This window comes from Physcomitrium patens, chromosome 10, assembly GCF_059467195.1.
Source record: "Physcomitrium patens ecotype Gransden chromosome 10, ASM5946719v1, whole genome shotgun sequence".
NCBI lineage: Eukaryota > Viridiplantae > Streptophyta > Bryopsida > Funariales > Funariaceae > Physcomitrium > Physcomitrium patens.
The window spans coordinates 9,213,843-9,230,883 of NC_143419.1; the positions used below are offsets into that span (position 1 = coordinate 9,213,843).

Consider the following 17,041-nt stretch of genomic DNA (forward strand, 5'->3'; position numbering starts at 1 on the left):
ACAAGTCAAGTTTTATCTAAAGATGCATCTTTTTCAATAACTTGATGGATTTACTCAAGTTGGATTCATAGGGGCACTTTTATTAGGAAGTGCTCTCTTTTAATTTACACCTTCAATAGAAAAAGATTTACAACTCTTTTATGATTTGAATTCATTCTTAGAAGTATTTACGATGACATTCGGAGAAAGTAATCAAAAACAAGTAGTAGAGACTACAGTCTTATCTTTACAACAAGGATCACAATGAGCCACCACATATGCTGTTGAATTCCAAAATCTTGCTTGTAATGTGGAGTGGAATGACAAAGCACTCATCAATCAATTTTGATATGGATTAAAAGATATTGTCAAAGATTTGTTATTAATAATGTCAAAAATAAAAACTTTAGAATAATTTATTTCTTAAGCCATTGCATGTGACAATTGATTATTTGAAAGGCATCAAGAACAAAGACTTCACTAGAGAGGAATAAGTCACATAATAGCAACAACTTCTAAGTTTTTTGAAACATATTCATCAAGGCCAAAATCAATGCAAATTGATACAATATATTTTAAATCTCTCATAAAACAAAAAAAAGACTCAACATTACTAAGAGGGTTTGTATTTATATTGTAGAAAAACTAGGTACACTGCTCAACATTTTTCAAAGAAGCAATACAATTACAAAATGAGGAGCACAATTACTAAAGAAGACAATGTGTTAGTAAACGAGTTTTTCCAACTATAATAGGGACCATGCAGCTGGAATTATGTGCAATATCTAGTAAAGGTTCTATTCTCTTCTTAGACCCCTCACCTTATTTTACAATAGATGGGCATTTAGGACCTAAAAATCACAAAGTCCTTGTCTTATTAGATTCAAGAGTCTCAGCCTGTTTTATCAACAAAGATTTTGTCAAAAATCAAAAAATATCTTTAATCAAAAAAACTAAATCCGTACATGTAGAAGTCATAGATGGCCATTCATTGTCTTCTAGAAATGTTACCCATGAGATTGTTCCTTTAGATGTAACAATTAAAGATTATAAAAGTCTAAAAGTATTTAATATAATAAGATCTCCATCCAATCCGATTATTTTAGGATTATTGTAGCTAGAAAAATATAACCTTGAAATAGATTAGATTTCTTGTAACCTTAGTTTTTTTGTTAGTATAATTGAAGATTGAGTTAGCAAAGTAGAAGTACAAAAATCTAGTACTTCCAAACCTTTACTGATAGATGCGAGAGCTTTCATGCATGTTGCAAAAGAAGGATCATCTTTTGCTATATATACTATGCCCATTTCTAATGGTAAAAAAATGTCAAGTGGTATTCTTGGCCAATATGAAAAATTTTAAGACGTTTTTGAAAAAAAAATGTAGATATTCTTCTAGAGAATCGACCTTATGATTGTTCAATTGATTTATAAGAAGTAGTTCAATTACCATTCAGACCAATCTATAGCCTATCACAAAATGAGTTGGCTGAATTAAAGGAGTACATTGATAAAAACTTAGCAAAGAACTTCATACACCATTCTAAATTCCTAACCGGAGCTCCTATCTTATTTGTGAAGAAAAAAGATGGATCTTTGGAGATGTGTGTAGATTATCGAGGACTTAATAAGATCACCATTATGAATAAGTATCCTTTGCATTTCATTTCAGGACTTCTTGACTAACTCAATCAAGCAAAGATCTGTAGCAAAATAGATCTATGAGGATCATATAACTTAGTTCATATCAAAGAAAGAAATGAATAGAAGACTACTTTTTGAACTAGGTAATGTCATTTTGATTATAATGTCATGCCTTTTAGACTCACGAATCCACCAGTTACTTTTCAACATCTTATGAATGATGTTTTTTGTGAGTTTCTAGATGATTTTGTCATTGTTTACTAAGACGACATTCTAATCTATTCTAAGAATATAGAGAAATATGAATTTCATATTCATCGTATGTTATATAAACTTAGAGATGCAGGATTATATGCCAAGTTGAAAAAGTGTGTATTCTATACTATTCAAGTTGACTTTTTAGGATACATCATTTCCAACAAAGATCTTATGATGGATCCCAACAGGGTCCAAACTATCATAAATTAGAAGATTCCAAGAACAATAGGAGATGTGCAATACTTTTTAGACTTTGCTAATTATTACTAAATCTTCATCAAAAACTTTTTTCAAGTTGCAGCTCCACTTAAACGTTTGACTTGTAAAAACAAACTTGAATGGAATAAAGAAGCAAAAACATCATTTGATGCTTTAAAGAAGGAATTTACTTTTGTACCAATCTTGTATTGCGTCAACTTTTCTAAGGCATTTTTTATGGAAAAAGATGTATTAGACTTTGCTATAAGTGCCATATTTTCACAAATAGGAACAAGTGATAAGCTCCACCCAATAGCTTTTTATTCCAGAAAATTTTCAGCAACCAAAATTAATTATGAAATATATAATAAAGAGCTCCTTGCAATTGTAGATTCATTTGAAGAATGGCATCATTATCTAGAAGGCGCTTCAAGTCTATTTACCATATATATAGATTATAAGAACCTTGAGTACTTCATGTCAACACGTGTTTTGAATTGTCGTCAAGTCCATTATAGCATGTCTTTATCCAAATTCAATTTTAAGATCATTTATCGAGCCAAAAAACAACAAGGTCTATTAGATGCCTTTTTTAGATGTTCTTATCTTGCATCAAAAGAAGGAGATGCATCCTTTGATCAATAAAGAGTGATTCTCTTGAAGCCTGAGCATTTTCATCTTCGAGCAATAAAATCAACATTGACTATTGATTCAACCTTTATTAAGCAAATTCCATTAAGTATGTCTTTTGATTCTCTTGTTCATAATATCAAGAATCTTTCTTTTAAGTCTCATGATATTTCAATGTTCGAGTTCAAGAACAACCTTCTCTATTTTGAAGGATGCCTATATGTTCCAAAAAGAGAAACACGTTTACGTGTTCTTCAAGCACATCATGACTTTCTTGTAGTAGGATATTTTGGATACAATAAGACTTTAGAGCTTATATCTAAAGATTTTTGGTGGCCGCAAATATGAAAGGCGATAAAAGACTTTGTATAATCATGTGATACTTGTTCAAGATCCAAAACTCTTTGCCATAGATCTTATGGACTATTTCAACCATTATCTATTCTAGAACAACCATGGACTTCTGTTTCTATGGATTTTATCAGAGATCTTCTAGTCTCAAATTCACATGATTCCATATTTGTAATTGTAGATTGCTTCATCAAAATGACACATTTTGTACTATACACAAAATCTATTTTAAGTGAAGAAATAACTAAGCTTTTTATTGACAATATCTAGCACTATTAGGAATTGTCAAAAGATATTATATCAAATAGGGAGACTCAGTTTGTATCAAGATTTTAGAGAATCTTATTCAAGATTCTAAAAGTGGATATAAAACTTTCTTTGAGTTTTTATTCTCAAACTGATTTGCTAATTATGGTTATCATCTATGACTTGATACTTTTAACTTTTCAAAAGTTGATAATCCTATAATAGAAGATTTAGTAAATCATTTTTCAAAATTACATGCAACAATGAAGTTACAATTAAAAGAAGCTCAAGGATAGTAAAAGACTAACATAGATGCTTATTGCAAAGAGTAACTACAATTCAACATAAATAATAAGGTATGGTTACTTCATCACAATATCAAAACTACTTGTCCTTGTGATAAGTTGGACTATCGTAGGCTAAGACCTTTTTTCTATTTATGAACAAATCAATCATGTTGCTTATTGATTACATCTATCGAAGTCTATGAAGATCCGCCTTGTATTTTACATATCCTTTCTTAAGCTATATAAGACAGTGAATATTTTGGAAAGAAGACAAATGCCACCTCCTCTTATAGAAGTAGATAATAATCAAGAGTTCGAGGTAGAAGAAATCTTAGACTCAAGGTAGCGCCGAAATAAGTTGAAATATCTTGTTTATTGGCATGGATATAATATTAGTGAATGCACATGGGAGCCATCAAAGCATCTTGAAAATACAACAAAGAAAGTTAAAGCTTTTTATCTACAAAATCCATCAAAACTAAGATAAAGAATAGAAAAACTTTGCTATAAAAGAAACAAGATCAAAAGAAGATAACATTCTACCTTCTATCTTTCTTTGTAGCTTGTATGTATTTGTGATACTAAGGAGATGGAGAATCAATAACCACTAGATTCAACTAAAGACCTTTCATTTGTAGATTTATCAGATGAGACATTGCGATTGTCACAACCTTCAAGACGGTTAAATCAAAATGAAGATCCTCAAGAATGACATGTCCTTCCTTGAATAGATGGCAAGTTACAATATGTTTGGTAATATGATATTGTATTGTATTTGCTTATAGTATGTAAAATTTAGCTAGGACATTTAATATGTTTATAAGTCTTGGTGTATGTTAGAATGGTTAATAGATTAATTTAAAGAGAGTGGATATAAGAATCTTTATTTTAAATTTTATCTTTTTTGATTATAGCATTTCAAAAAGATTATAGGATCTAAATATTTAGTATGAAGCCTTGAGAAGAGATTAGAGCCTAAAGAAGAAAATCTTAACTAGTAGCAGGCTTATTGAAAGGGATGAAAGCAAGGCATGGTTGGATGAAGGCAAGGAATGCGAATCTTCATTCCTATTAGTCAAAGGCCATATCCAATGGACTTCAAGGAGGCTGTCTGAGGCCTTATTAGGGATTAGGATTTCTCTTTCGAAGTCATTCGAGCTTTGGAGGCTAAGACCAACAAGTTCAAGATTTTGGATATAATTTGGATGAAGAGTTTATGTGATTTCGAGTTTTTGTGAAGGAGATATAGGTATTCAAAGTTAAGGTGTCAAATTTGTACCTACTATCACTCTTTGAAGCATAACGTATGTGTACAGAGAGCAATGAAAGATCAACAACTAAAGTTAGAGAGAAAACTTTCTTGGCTACACTTTATATATACTGTTTGATAAATTCTATGTCAAAATGAAGGAATTATAGGGCATTGAAGACATCACATGTAATTCAAAAGTAGTAAGTGAGTCATTTTGTTGATAGTAATGGTTGGAGCCATATCTTGAGTTTCTGGATGAATTTTTAGCTCAAAACTTCTATAAGTGTGAGTTATTAGGTTAAAAAGTTATAGATCAAATTTTTATGATATTTGAGTACTTATTTTGTGAGATATGAAGAAAATAGCATGAAGATATATATAAGCTAGGGTTTAAAACTACTATAAGGATTTTGGTGATATCTCAAGTTTCGTAATGAATTTTCTTTTGAATTTTTTTGTGATAGTTTTTGAAAATATATCAGTACTTTTTGTAAAATTTAGAATTATTTGGATAGTGCAATCGTGAGATATGAGCTATTGAAGTTCAAAAAATATTTTTCATAAGGATATATAAGGTTTTAAGATACTTTATCATACATTTGGATGTTTTCTTGGTACTTGGACTTATGTATTGATGTAATTGCCCTAAAAGAGAATATATTATATATATAAACTTAATACTTTTATATCTTAGATTTGATTGAGCATTTAGTGGCAGCTAGAAGTCCAATGCTTTCTTGAGGCAAATTCTTTCTACTCCGACAATGACCTTGGAAGAAACTCCTGTTGTTTGGTGATTTTATTAGAGGTAGGAACAACTCTTGACAGTGTTCCAAATATTTTATTTGAAGGAAGTTACGAAGTCCTCAACAATGACTAAATAACAAGGTAGTCTTCTTGTCCTAGTATAGAACACTATCAATAGTTGAGAGGGTCTATCAATAATCTTCAAAGAGAGAAAAGATCGGAGTATGTGGCAAGTATAATTTGTCGCATCTTAGACTTCTTCAACATATGAAGACCGCTCTTCATAGAACTCGTTCTTAGAAATGGGGGTAATATCACAGACATATACATTTACTTCAATAATTACTTATATGATTAGGTAGAAGTAGGTGAATATAGATTAATTTTATAAAGTCTTTTAGTAAAGCTTCTTAGAAGCTTCATAGATGCGGTTTTGACTTTAGATGTGTTTGTAGGTTAGAAACTTAGCCAACAAGTTAACCACATGTTGGTAGATTGTGGAAAAAATTAACTCCACATTATAGCTTGTAGAACAAGCTAATCATGTGGTTCATATATAAATAACTTATCTTGCAAGTTAAGACATGTGGCTAGCAAAGTCAACATGTTTTGGAGGTCCTATAGAACATTGTCACGTAGCTCTTAGTTAAGAGTATATATGGAAGCAATAGTGAAGCCTTCTTCACTCTTGTCAATGCTATTCTAGTCCTTAGTCTTGTTTCAAGACTTTTTAGTCTTCTTATTTTTGGCAATAGCTATTTTAGTTAATATTACATTACCTTTTGAGTACCTTTCTAATTCTCTTTAGTGACACAAGAGTGTATTAAGGATTCTCTTTCTTTGAGATTCATGTCCCTGATAATATATTCATCATCATAATAACAATCAATCTTTTTATATAAATTATACTTTACATAAACTATATTATATAAATTATTATCTTAATTTATTTTTAGATAATATAAATAAATTGATAAATAATATATGATTCATCATACTAAAAATAGTATATATAATATAGATAATTTTTTTTTATACTTAAAAAAAATCAAATTTAAATATAAAAACATTTATAGAGGTTTTTTTGATTTTTTTTTGTTTTTTTTTTTTATCTTAAACTTATTATTATTTTATTGAGTTCATTAACAATCATATATAATCTCATCATAATTCATTTCCTTCTTTCATACTAATATTGAAATACAAAAATGAATTTCTTCTAATATATTATCTTTATATTACATTCCAGAAGAGCTTAATCTTAATGAAAAAACATTTCAATATTAAAACATTCACACACACACATACACACACACACATATATATATATATATATATATATATCTATAGTAAAGAACTAAATGAAAAAACATTTCAATATTAAAACATTCACACACACACACACACACACACACATATATATATATATATATATAGTAAAACACTAAATGAAAAGTTGAAAATTGATTAATACCAATATAGATGAATTACATATGCAAACACATTCTGTTCTAAATTGTAAATTGTAAATATCTTTCAAGCATATAATTCTATCAACATAGAATAGTCAAGCCAAACACTTTTCCATAGCACAAGTTCCAACTCTGTGTAACTTCCAATATACTTCAAACGGAAAGCATTGTTTGAAAACATAATAATAATAATAAAGGAATAAAATAAAATAGGAGGGAGAAAGAAAGAAAAGAAAAGCAGGTTTATTTGAAATTATCTCTGTATCCAACACTGGAAAATCACTTAACAACCAAACAACCGCAGATTAACATTTTTTATCTGCAAGTCCATGATTTAGTTTTATGTAGCAAACAACTTATTTGATCCTGATGGACTTTTTCAAAGCACAATATTTATCCGAAACATCAACATTAGAGAAATTGGACAAGAAACCAGATCATAGAATATATAATTCCTTTGAGCCTATGGGGGACGTTGTCGATCATCACCGCACTCCATAGCGGCAATGCAAGGGAAGTAATGGCATCACACAACGAGTCTCACCACGACCAGGGGAGTGGAGCAGATCACCTCCGAGCAAGCACCATCAATCGGAACATACGGAGCAGCACACTTGGAGTGACAAACAGCAATGCTCTCACATGTACACGTTGTTGAAAGGACACTCGGGAGGTGTGACTTTGTAGCGCGCTTTGTCGGTGCAGTAATCGTATTTCATCATGGAAGCCTTCCTGGCTTGCATCTGCAGCACCTGATCGCGGGTCACTGGGATCCCAGTCGCGGAAGGGTGGCTCTGGCACCCTACTGGTGCATTCTTATCAATCGAGTTCACCTCACATCCACTCATCTGGAAGTTTTCATATGTCGCGACGAAGGGGGCGCTGTTCCAATTGATAGGCACACGCCCTCCCTGCGTTGCCCACGAGCTGCCGTCCCAGATGCTGACATGCATCCCCAAGGCCTTGAACTTGCAGTACTGGAACCCAGCCACTTTGTCTTCCAGGTTGCGGAAGATCCGGACCACGACATCGTCCACGAAGAAGGCAACCAGGTCCTTGCTCCACCGGATCTTGTAGCAGTGAAAGTCTGCGGTGGGGTCGAAGCCCAAGTAGGTTTGTTCCTCGCGACCCCCTTGTCCGCCCACGAAGACGTTGGTGTGAAGCAAGTAGGGCTGTCCGGTGCTGTTTCCCAGGAACTCCATGTCGTACTCGCAATGCGCGTCTCCCTGTGGTGACATCATGTAGAACGTCGTCACAGTGCCGGCAGAGTTCCCTGCGGGCAGCTTCATGCACACACTCCATTCACCGTACGTCCATGATTTTTTCGACACTGCGCCTGCAGCGTATCGCTGGTCCAAGGTAAGCTGCATTCGACTGCTGCTTGGGTACTTCACATTGTCAGTCCAGGGGTAGAACCTGTCAGCGATGGACTGAGAGGCAGCGGCAGCCACCATGCTCAAGCACAGCAGCAGCATTACTGATTGGACACATCCTGAGATTCTGAATTCCATCACTGGATCACAGAAACTCCGCTCCTGAATTCCAATCCGACGACAGAGAGTGGGGCTGGCGATCTGTTAAACCCCTGCTATCAACACCACGCCTCCTTGTCTCGACGTTATCAGTGAATAGATGTTGAAGGAGATGCTTGAATACAATCTGCACGTCTACAATTGAGAATAAGCTGATCAAACTCAGCTTGCAACTGTCGAGACTGGAGTAAAGATCGGCGAAATGGGGTTGGTGATTTAAGGGTGGAGGGCACCGGTGACGATCATCTACAGCGTGGATGATGATCGACGCCGTGGAACTTTCGCAAAAGTGCAACCTACCATGACTGGAATGGGAAGAAACGGGCACCGAAATCATCTACTTTACGGTTGGTTTAACAGTATTGGAAACAATTTTTAATGGACACCAGGAGGACCCTGCACTCGAAGCTTCATTTGAGGATGAAAGGTTGCAAAAATCTTGTCTAATTGCTCGTAATCTGGAATTTCATGATCTACTACCAGGCCGTTTAATGCACGAATCCAGTTTGTTTTTCGTGAAGTTCTTTTGAGAAAAAAGGTTTCGAACATGGTGATTTTAACGCTAGAGGTTCAGCCATTAACTTCATTAGGTTATGGAGCTGACAAAAATAAATTAGATGACATTGATTGAATTTATGACTTCAAAAAGCTCAGTAAAATAAAATGAAAGATTTCACTGTGGTTCTCCTTACTTACGAAGATTTTCTTTTAAATCCAGTCCACTCATCTCAAGCGTGTGTGTATATATTTTAACAACCAATTATGGCAAATATGTGAATGATGTTGCATAAAACATATTGAGAATCTTAAAGTTAACACAGTGAAGTTTTAAAAATATTGAACAATACAAAGAGCTAATCTCAACTTCAAATATGGTGTTTTTTTTTATACTGAAAAATTTCCCAAAAAGCAGTTTATAACAATTTCTTTGTAGAAAATAAGTCATTATTTGTAATGATACAATTGAGTCATTCTTTTTAATTATACAATTGTAGAAAATAAGTCATTTTATAAAAAAATTCTACAATTGAGTATTAAAGTTTTCATAATTAAAGGATGCTTAGATTTATGGTTTCATCAATCCAGTAGACTAAGAGACATCTAAAATTTAAAATTCAAATGATTAGAACTTAACAATTATACTATTCCATAATAATGAATGAAAATTTTACAAAAATTAGAATTTATTTTTAAAAATAATTCCAATTTATTTCAAATGCCACCAAAACTAATAGATTGATTTGGGAATGAATAAGTAAATTGTAGAAAATGTACTTATACTCATACATGATTTTATATTAAAACAAAAAAATGCTAATATAATGTCTAATTTATTTATTTATTTTATATAATATAATCAATGTGCATTATTCAATGGTTTATTATGCTATCTTTTGTGGATTTTTTAATTAATGAATTAGTAAATAAATTTAGAAATATTATATTTGGTTAAAAGAATACTCCAAAGAAAATCATTTTATTGAAATCAAGAATGTCAACTAAAAAAATAGTTTGGAGAATAGACTTTTGTACATGTTAAAAGTAAGATGAAGCCACCAAATCTAAAAGAGAATTCCTTCTTTAAATTAGAAGAGGTCTATATAAGCCAATTAGTTTTTGTCTAATATTTACAAGAAGGTGGTAATGGATTTAAAGTCCCTAAGACATCCATTAAGAATACAAGTCTACTATAAATCCATCATTGGATCCATTTTTTTTACTTGACTTTTTATATTAAATTACCAACCTACTTGTTTATTATGACATTACACAACTATTACTAACATTGCACAATTTTGTAGTAAATATTATAAAAACTAATATAAAGTGGAGTGAAGTACTTTTGCAAAACTATCTTCAAATTTATTTCCATAAATAAATGGTTTTACAAATGCCACCACAATTTTTGCTATTGCTACTACAACTAACTCTTATTGACTTTTTAATTATTATTTGTTAAAATTAAATTTATTTTATATATAATTTCTATTTCTTTGTAAAATGACATTTGCAACAGAGTCTCAAGTGCATAGCAAGATAGATATTTAATGATTATTAGATAACAAATTGAAACTCAAACAGAAACCAAAAAAATTATTCTTCTTTTTCTGTTAAAATTATTTCACACATGTTACACTATTTTGAGATAACTTATCTTCATTTGAGCTTCCCTTGGACTACGTGTAGCACCCTTAAGATACTCGTATCACCCTTGAACTTACCGAAAAAACTGTTAGTCATTTGAATGAAGACCCCTGGTATGGCAGCATAAGTGAAGGGCGGTTGGCCTGGCCTGGAAGTCTCGTGGCCATCACTCCACCTTGCAACCATCCGAGGTGACAAGCATCGGCAAGGCACTGTGTGAAGCTAAGGTTGTGAGAGATGAGAGCAGCTTCGCAGACAAGGCAAGGCAAGGAAAGATAAAGTAAAGCAAAGCAATGGAGATCCTAAAACATGACCACTAGCCTGCACGAAGGCGTCCTTGCAAAGCTTCACGTGCGAGATCTCGACCCAGCTTTGATGAATGCTACGTTACTGCGCACAATCACCGTTGTCACTGCTGCCACCGTGGTTGTGTTGCCTCGGAACAGAGCAAAGCCAAAGCCAAAGCAAATCTTATCTTTGACATAATCAACTGACATCAAGTCCATTCTTTTGCAGTTGTATTCGTTGTGACCCACTCTCTGGACTTGGTGTGTTGGGCATCCAGGGTGAGTTGAGATTCACGTTGTTGGATAAAAGTGTTTATCTTGAAGTGGGTGTCAGACAACTGGAGATTTCAGATGTTCGTTTCCATCGTCGTTGTCGGAGTTGAATCCTGATTCGCGCCACCAGTCTCTGATAGAGCTGACCCCCCCCCTGCAGCATTCGGTACAAACTAGAGATGTGTTGGTGTAAGGTTTACGGAGTAGATCGTTGCGTGATGCTGGAATGCAATTGCAAGCACGTGCGTAATGTTGCTTTTGTGTTCACAATCTTTCTATCTTTTCTTTCACAGAAAGGGATCTGAAAAACCCTCTCCGTTGAATTAAGTTACATGTTGCTTGGTGTTAGCTCCCTGAAAGATTCGCGTTTGGAAACGAAGTTAGAAGGACGGAGACTGCGTAATAAGGTACGCAATCCGCTTTCTAGCTTACTGCTAATGTGGTGGGCTGCTAGAAACCTTTCCGAAGCCTTACAGGTTTCAGGATTACATGCAAACATTCAGATTGGGTCTTCAAACACTCGTCATACCACCAGCGTATAACAGGTTTAACTACATGTTGAGTTTCTCAATATCACGTTTGAAATTACTAACTCTGATGCCTGTGAGACCAAGTGTGTGGTCGCAACGAACAGTACATTTTGTCGATTCTTGCTTTATCAAGCAAGATCACTAAACGGAAAGAAGTCGGCATACAATACCAATGACCCACAGTGTTCTATAATTCACAGCAAGAGTAAAAATCACTGAACACAAAGATTATCCCCGAACGCTAGGACACGACTACAGGTGATAAAACAAGTGAACTGTTGTTCCATTTACAGGGTTGTTTTTATACAGCAAAAGTTACTCTTGTTCGGTGGATATCCTATTTATGTTTGGATCAATATCTAGGACTAAGTACCTATTAGTCTATTTGTTTTCGGCAGTTACAAAGTTGGTGTCTATATCCTGGTAGGTTCTATACATCGGGGCGTCAATCCAGCAGGTTTAATGTGTTCAACTCAATATCCCTCTTTGCCCCGGAGGTTCCAAATTCTGTTTTCAACTGTAGTAAACTGCGAGGGTTTCTTTCTTGAAAGGAGGCAATCGGTGTAAATTCAATGAGGCTCAAAATTTCAATAACGGGGTTGGTACAAGATGGTCAATGCGATTTGCTAGAGGATTTTATCGATTTCTTGTGATTGAATGCTTCTTCCTTTGTTAGCTCTTTGACTGACGATTACTGAGGTCTTTAGGATCGATCATTCTAACTGGCCATCAAACTTTGCTTGTTTTTAGTTCACAACTTTGCAATTGGTTGCTGAGAGGGCTGGAGAATTGATTGTTCTCTACCTCTGCAGGATCGCCCGATCAGGAGAATGCCAAAAATGTTTTGCCAGCAGATCATGTTCCTGATTCTCTGTTGCCTATTCACCTTCACAAGGCAAACAGTGCTTGTATTAAACGATATAATGCCTTTTGTACCCTGCATACCATATTTTCTTTGCTAGGTATTTCAAAGCCATGTGGTTGTGTGGCATAAACCTCTTCTTTTAGTTCTCCATAAAGAAATGTTGTTTTTACATCCACGTGGTATAATTTCCAATTCTTTTGAGCTACAATCAATATCATTGCCCAAATGGTTGCTCATTTAACTACTAGTGTAAATGTTTTGTCATAATTGATTCCTTCTTTTTCTTCAAATCCTTGTGCCACAAGCCTCACTTTATGTTTTTGTAAAGATCCATTTGTATTGAATTTAGCCTTAAACATACACTTTGTGCACATAGCAGATTTGCTCAATGGGAGATTTATAAGAGACTAAGTTTCATTTTTGTATATAAATTTTATTTAATCTTGCATAACTTATATCCATCCTTTATTTTGTGCTACTTAATAATATGTTGTTGGTTATATATTTGATAGTATCATCATTCCTATAAAATGATCTTTCATCCATCCAAGAGGTCGCTTTGTCTACGTGCTTGTGTAACAATTGGTAGAAGTTAAGTCATGTTTTTCTTCAAATTTAAAGGATCTATGGTTTTGACAAAGGATATGTCATTGTTGATTTTAATATTAGGCCATTCATCAATTTCAATGTCCAAAGTGTAGCTAAAGTTAGATATATTTTGGTCTATATTTTATTATTGAAATTCAAATAGAGATGCATTTTTAGAAAGATTTTGTATTTCATTTTCAGGTTCTATTTCATCATCAATTTCTATATTCTCTTATAGATTGGATATATTTTGATAGATTTGTCTTTTGTTGAATTTTTTTTTACTTGTATTTCTAGTAATTTATTATGATTTTAAACTTCTTCTATTGATATTTTTATAGTAATATTTTTGTTTGTAAAAATTTTCATCTTAAATTTTATTATAGTCTATAAATTTATTTTTTTCAAATATTACATCACTTGATACTATGATCTTCTTGAGGTGATGCAAATATATTGTATATCCTTTAGTATATTCATCATAGCTAATAAATATGCCAATAATAGATCTTGGTCATAATTTATTTTTTATTTGGTGTCCAACATGTATATGTAATAAACATCCAAAGATTTTCAAGTGATGTAATTTTGGTCTAATTCTTGAGAATGCTTCTTCAAGTGATATATTTGACTTGTTTATTTTAGTATATAATCTATTAATAATATAAACTATAATTTTAATTACTTTAGGCCATAGATAGGTAGGTAATTTTTTTGATAATTGCATGCACCTTGCTTTGTCTAATATTGATCTATTCTCAAGGATATGAATCTCATAGAATTTTTTTTTTAATACACTCTCTTATTACTTGAAAAGACTAAAAAATCATTCAAAGATGATAATATATTGAACTAGAATAGCTATTGCCAAAGACAAGAAGACTAGAAAGTCTTAAAACAAGATTAAGGACTAGAAAGGTATTGACAAGAGTGAAGGAGGCTTCATTCTTGCTTCATATATACTCTCTGACTAAGGGCTATGTAATGATATTCTACAAGACCTCCAACATGTATTGACTTTGTTAGACATATGATTTAACTTGCAAGGCAAATTATCAATATATGTGCCATATAGTTAGCTTGTTTCACAAGCTACTAACATGTGTGTTACATGGCTAGCTTGTGGACCAAGTTTCCAACCTATCAATTAACTACAAATACATGTAAAGCAAAGCAGCATCTATGAAGCTTCTAGAAAGCTTTTTTAGAAGATATTATAAAATGAATCTTCTTTTATTTACATCTATTTAATCATATAGGTAATTACTAAAGTAAATATATATGTCCGTAACATCTATTTTTTCTTTCTATTAAATCATTTTGTTGAAGTGTATATGGTTGTATAAATTATCTAATAATTCCATTTTTTGTACAAAAATTTGAGAAGTTTTGTTCCATAAATTCTCTTCTATTATTGATTGTGAAACTCTTTATATATTTTCTACTTTATTTTTCTATCATATCCTTGAATTTTGAGAACTTATTAAATATTTGACTTTTTTCTTTAAGAAATTATATTCACAATTTTCTAGAATAGTCATCAAGAATAAAAAAAATATATTTTGTACCTGATAAGGATGTAATTGATAAAGGACCACATAAATTTGCATGTATCAGTTCTAATATTTTTTTTTCTCTTGTTGCACCTTCTTTGGATGTTCAATTTCTTGTTTATTTTCTTCCAAATTAATGTTGTCAAATTAATTTATCTACTTTAGTTTTAAGTATTCTTTCATTGTCTAATATCATTGTTTTATGTAATCTTGCATGATCAAGACAACAATGCCATAATTAAGAATCTTGCTCATATTTTTTCTTAAATATGCCCTTTAAATATTTTGTTTATATATTTGAAGAGGATCCATAATTATATTTTGTATATATATATATATATATATATATATATATATAATTCTAATCTTGGTATATATTGATATAGTATATGATATGTCTTTAGTATGTATCAATGTCTTTATTAAGTATCAATATAATATATGCTATTTCAAATTGATCTTATATAAAAGTATTATGTTGGTTAACCTTATTCTGTTTGAATATTCTTTTATCTACAATTTTTGTAACTAATATTATTCATGTTGACAAACTCTTTGTCATCAACCAATTTTTTTTTTTAAAGGTAGTTGTAATAGATTTTGATTATTGCTTGCTATATTTTTGATATTTGTTAATTTTGATATAAAGTCTACGCAATTAGTATCATTGGTTGTCTTTAATAAATTTCAAGATAAAGTAGTTGTGTTTTTTATGTTTAGTTAATAGAGCTTAGATTTTGAATCCCAATAACCAAGGATGTATATTTTTTGAGGGTCCAAATCTTTTAACGTAATACAAAGTTCTTTTCTAAATATCAAGATCCAATTGTTGTTTTGTACAAAATGTCCAATTGATAAGAGGTTTTGTATCAAAATAGAAACATAGAGTACATTTAATAGTTTTATTTTGTCATTGTTTTCAAAAAATTGAACATAACTTCTTCTTTTTACGAAATGATTTCTACCATCTGCTGTTGCTATAGTTTTCTATTTGAGAGAGTTTTTCATATGTGAAAAGACTCCCTAATCTTCGAAGAAGTGTCTCAAGGCACCACTATTAATAACCTAATCTTTTTCTTGTGATACTATTGACAAAACATGAGAGACATTGTGAATTTCAATATGTGAAGGAAATCTATTAGTAGATACGTGATTTGCTCTCTGTGGTTGTCCATACTTATTCATTGGTTTAGAAGCTCAACAATACCTTGCTAAATGCCCCAGTTTGCTAGGCAACTCATTGATTTCATTCAAGTCATTCAGCAAGTTGTATACATGAAGACAAATACTATTGTATTTTTTGTCATCTTGAGATTTTTTCACTTATCCAATATTCTCATCACATTTGCTATTACTATCATTGAATATATATTTGTTAGGATTTTCCAAGCCATAGCAGGGTCAGAAATATCAAGGATATAGGGTTTTACCATTTCTGATAAAGATAGCCGAAAGAATTCCATGGCCTGCGTTCTTCGTCTGCGGAAGATTTCTTGTTCTTCTTTCGTTAAACCAGTTTTCGAGGCAGAGTCATCCGCTTGATAAGCACTTCCTATTTCTTCTCTCTCCATCAAGACTGAGCTCGATGAGGTGCTACTGACTTATGGTGAAGCATCCTTGTTTTGATCCTTCTGTGTTGTTTTGCTCGAAACCACCACGTCCTACAAGTCTTCATGTTCCAGCATGCTCCAAATCGTGCTGCTCTACATCTTGTAGTTATCGGGTCCTGCAAGCATCTTAGAAGTTGCAATAATTGAGTCCATCGATCCCATAGTTCACTCTCGTAGTTTCAGCTCTCTCTCTCACACATTGTTCGCTCTAATACCATGTTGATTCTCGCTTTATTGAGCAAGGTCACGAAATGGAAAGAAGTCAGCATACAATACCAATGACCCACAGTGTTATATAATTCACAGCAAGTGTAAAAATCACTGAACACAAAGATTAACCCCGAACGCAGTTGATGTCTATACCTTGGTTGGTTCTATCCGATGGGGCGGCGATCCAGCAGGTTTAATATGTTCAACTCAATACATTTTATGCCCTCACATGGCAAGAATGATTCTCAAATATTTTTGAACATGAGGTGAACTTGGTATGTAAGGAAAGTTTGAAATTCCATTGTCATACAAGGAAGGTAGCCATGTTGCACATACTGGTTTACTGCAGGTTGAAACACCTCATGTACCCTAGAGTCCCTTAGA

The 17,041-nt window shown here is 32.6% G+C and overlaps 1 protein-coding gene across 1 annotated transcript; it reads right to left on the bottom strand.

Moving 5' to 3' along the window:
* Positions 1 to 7,291: 7,291 nt before the first annotated feature.
* On the bottom strand, positions 7,292 to 8,841 carry LOC112287487 (xyloglucan endotransglucosylase/hydrolase protein 9). The gene has a single exon (XM_024530515.3). The coding sequence runs from the start codon at positions 8,573 to 8,575 to the stop codon at positions 7,703 to 7,705; it is 873 nt and encodes a 290-aa protein (XP_024386283.1). The 5' UTR covers positions 8,576 to 8,841; the 3' UTR covers positions 7,292 to 7,702.
* Between the last annotated feature and the right edge of the window lie 8,200 nt (positions 8,842 to 17,041).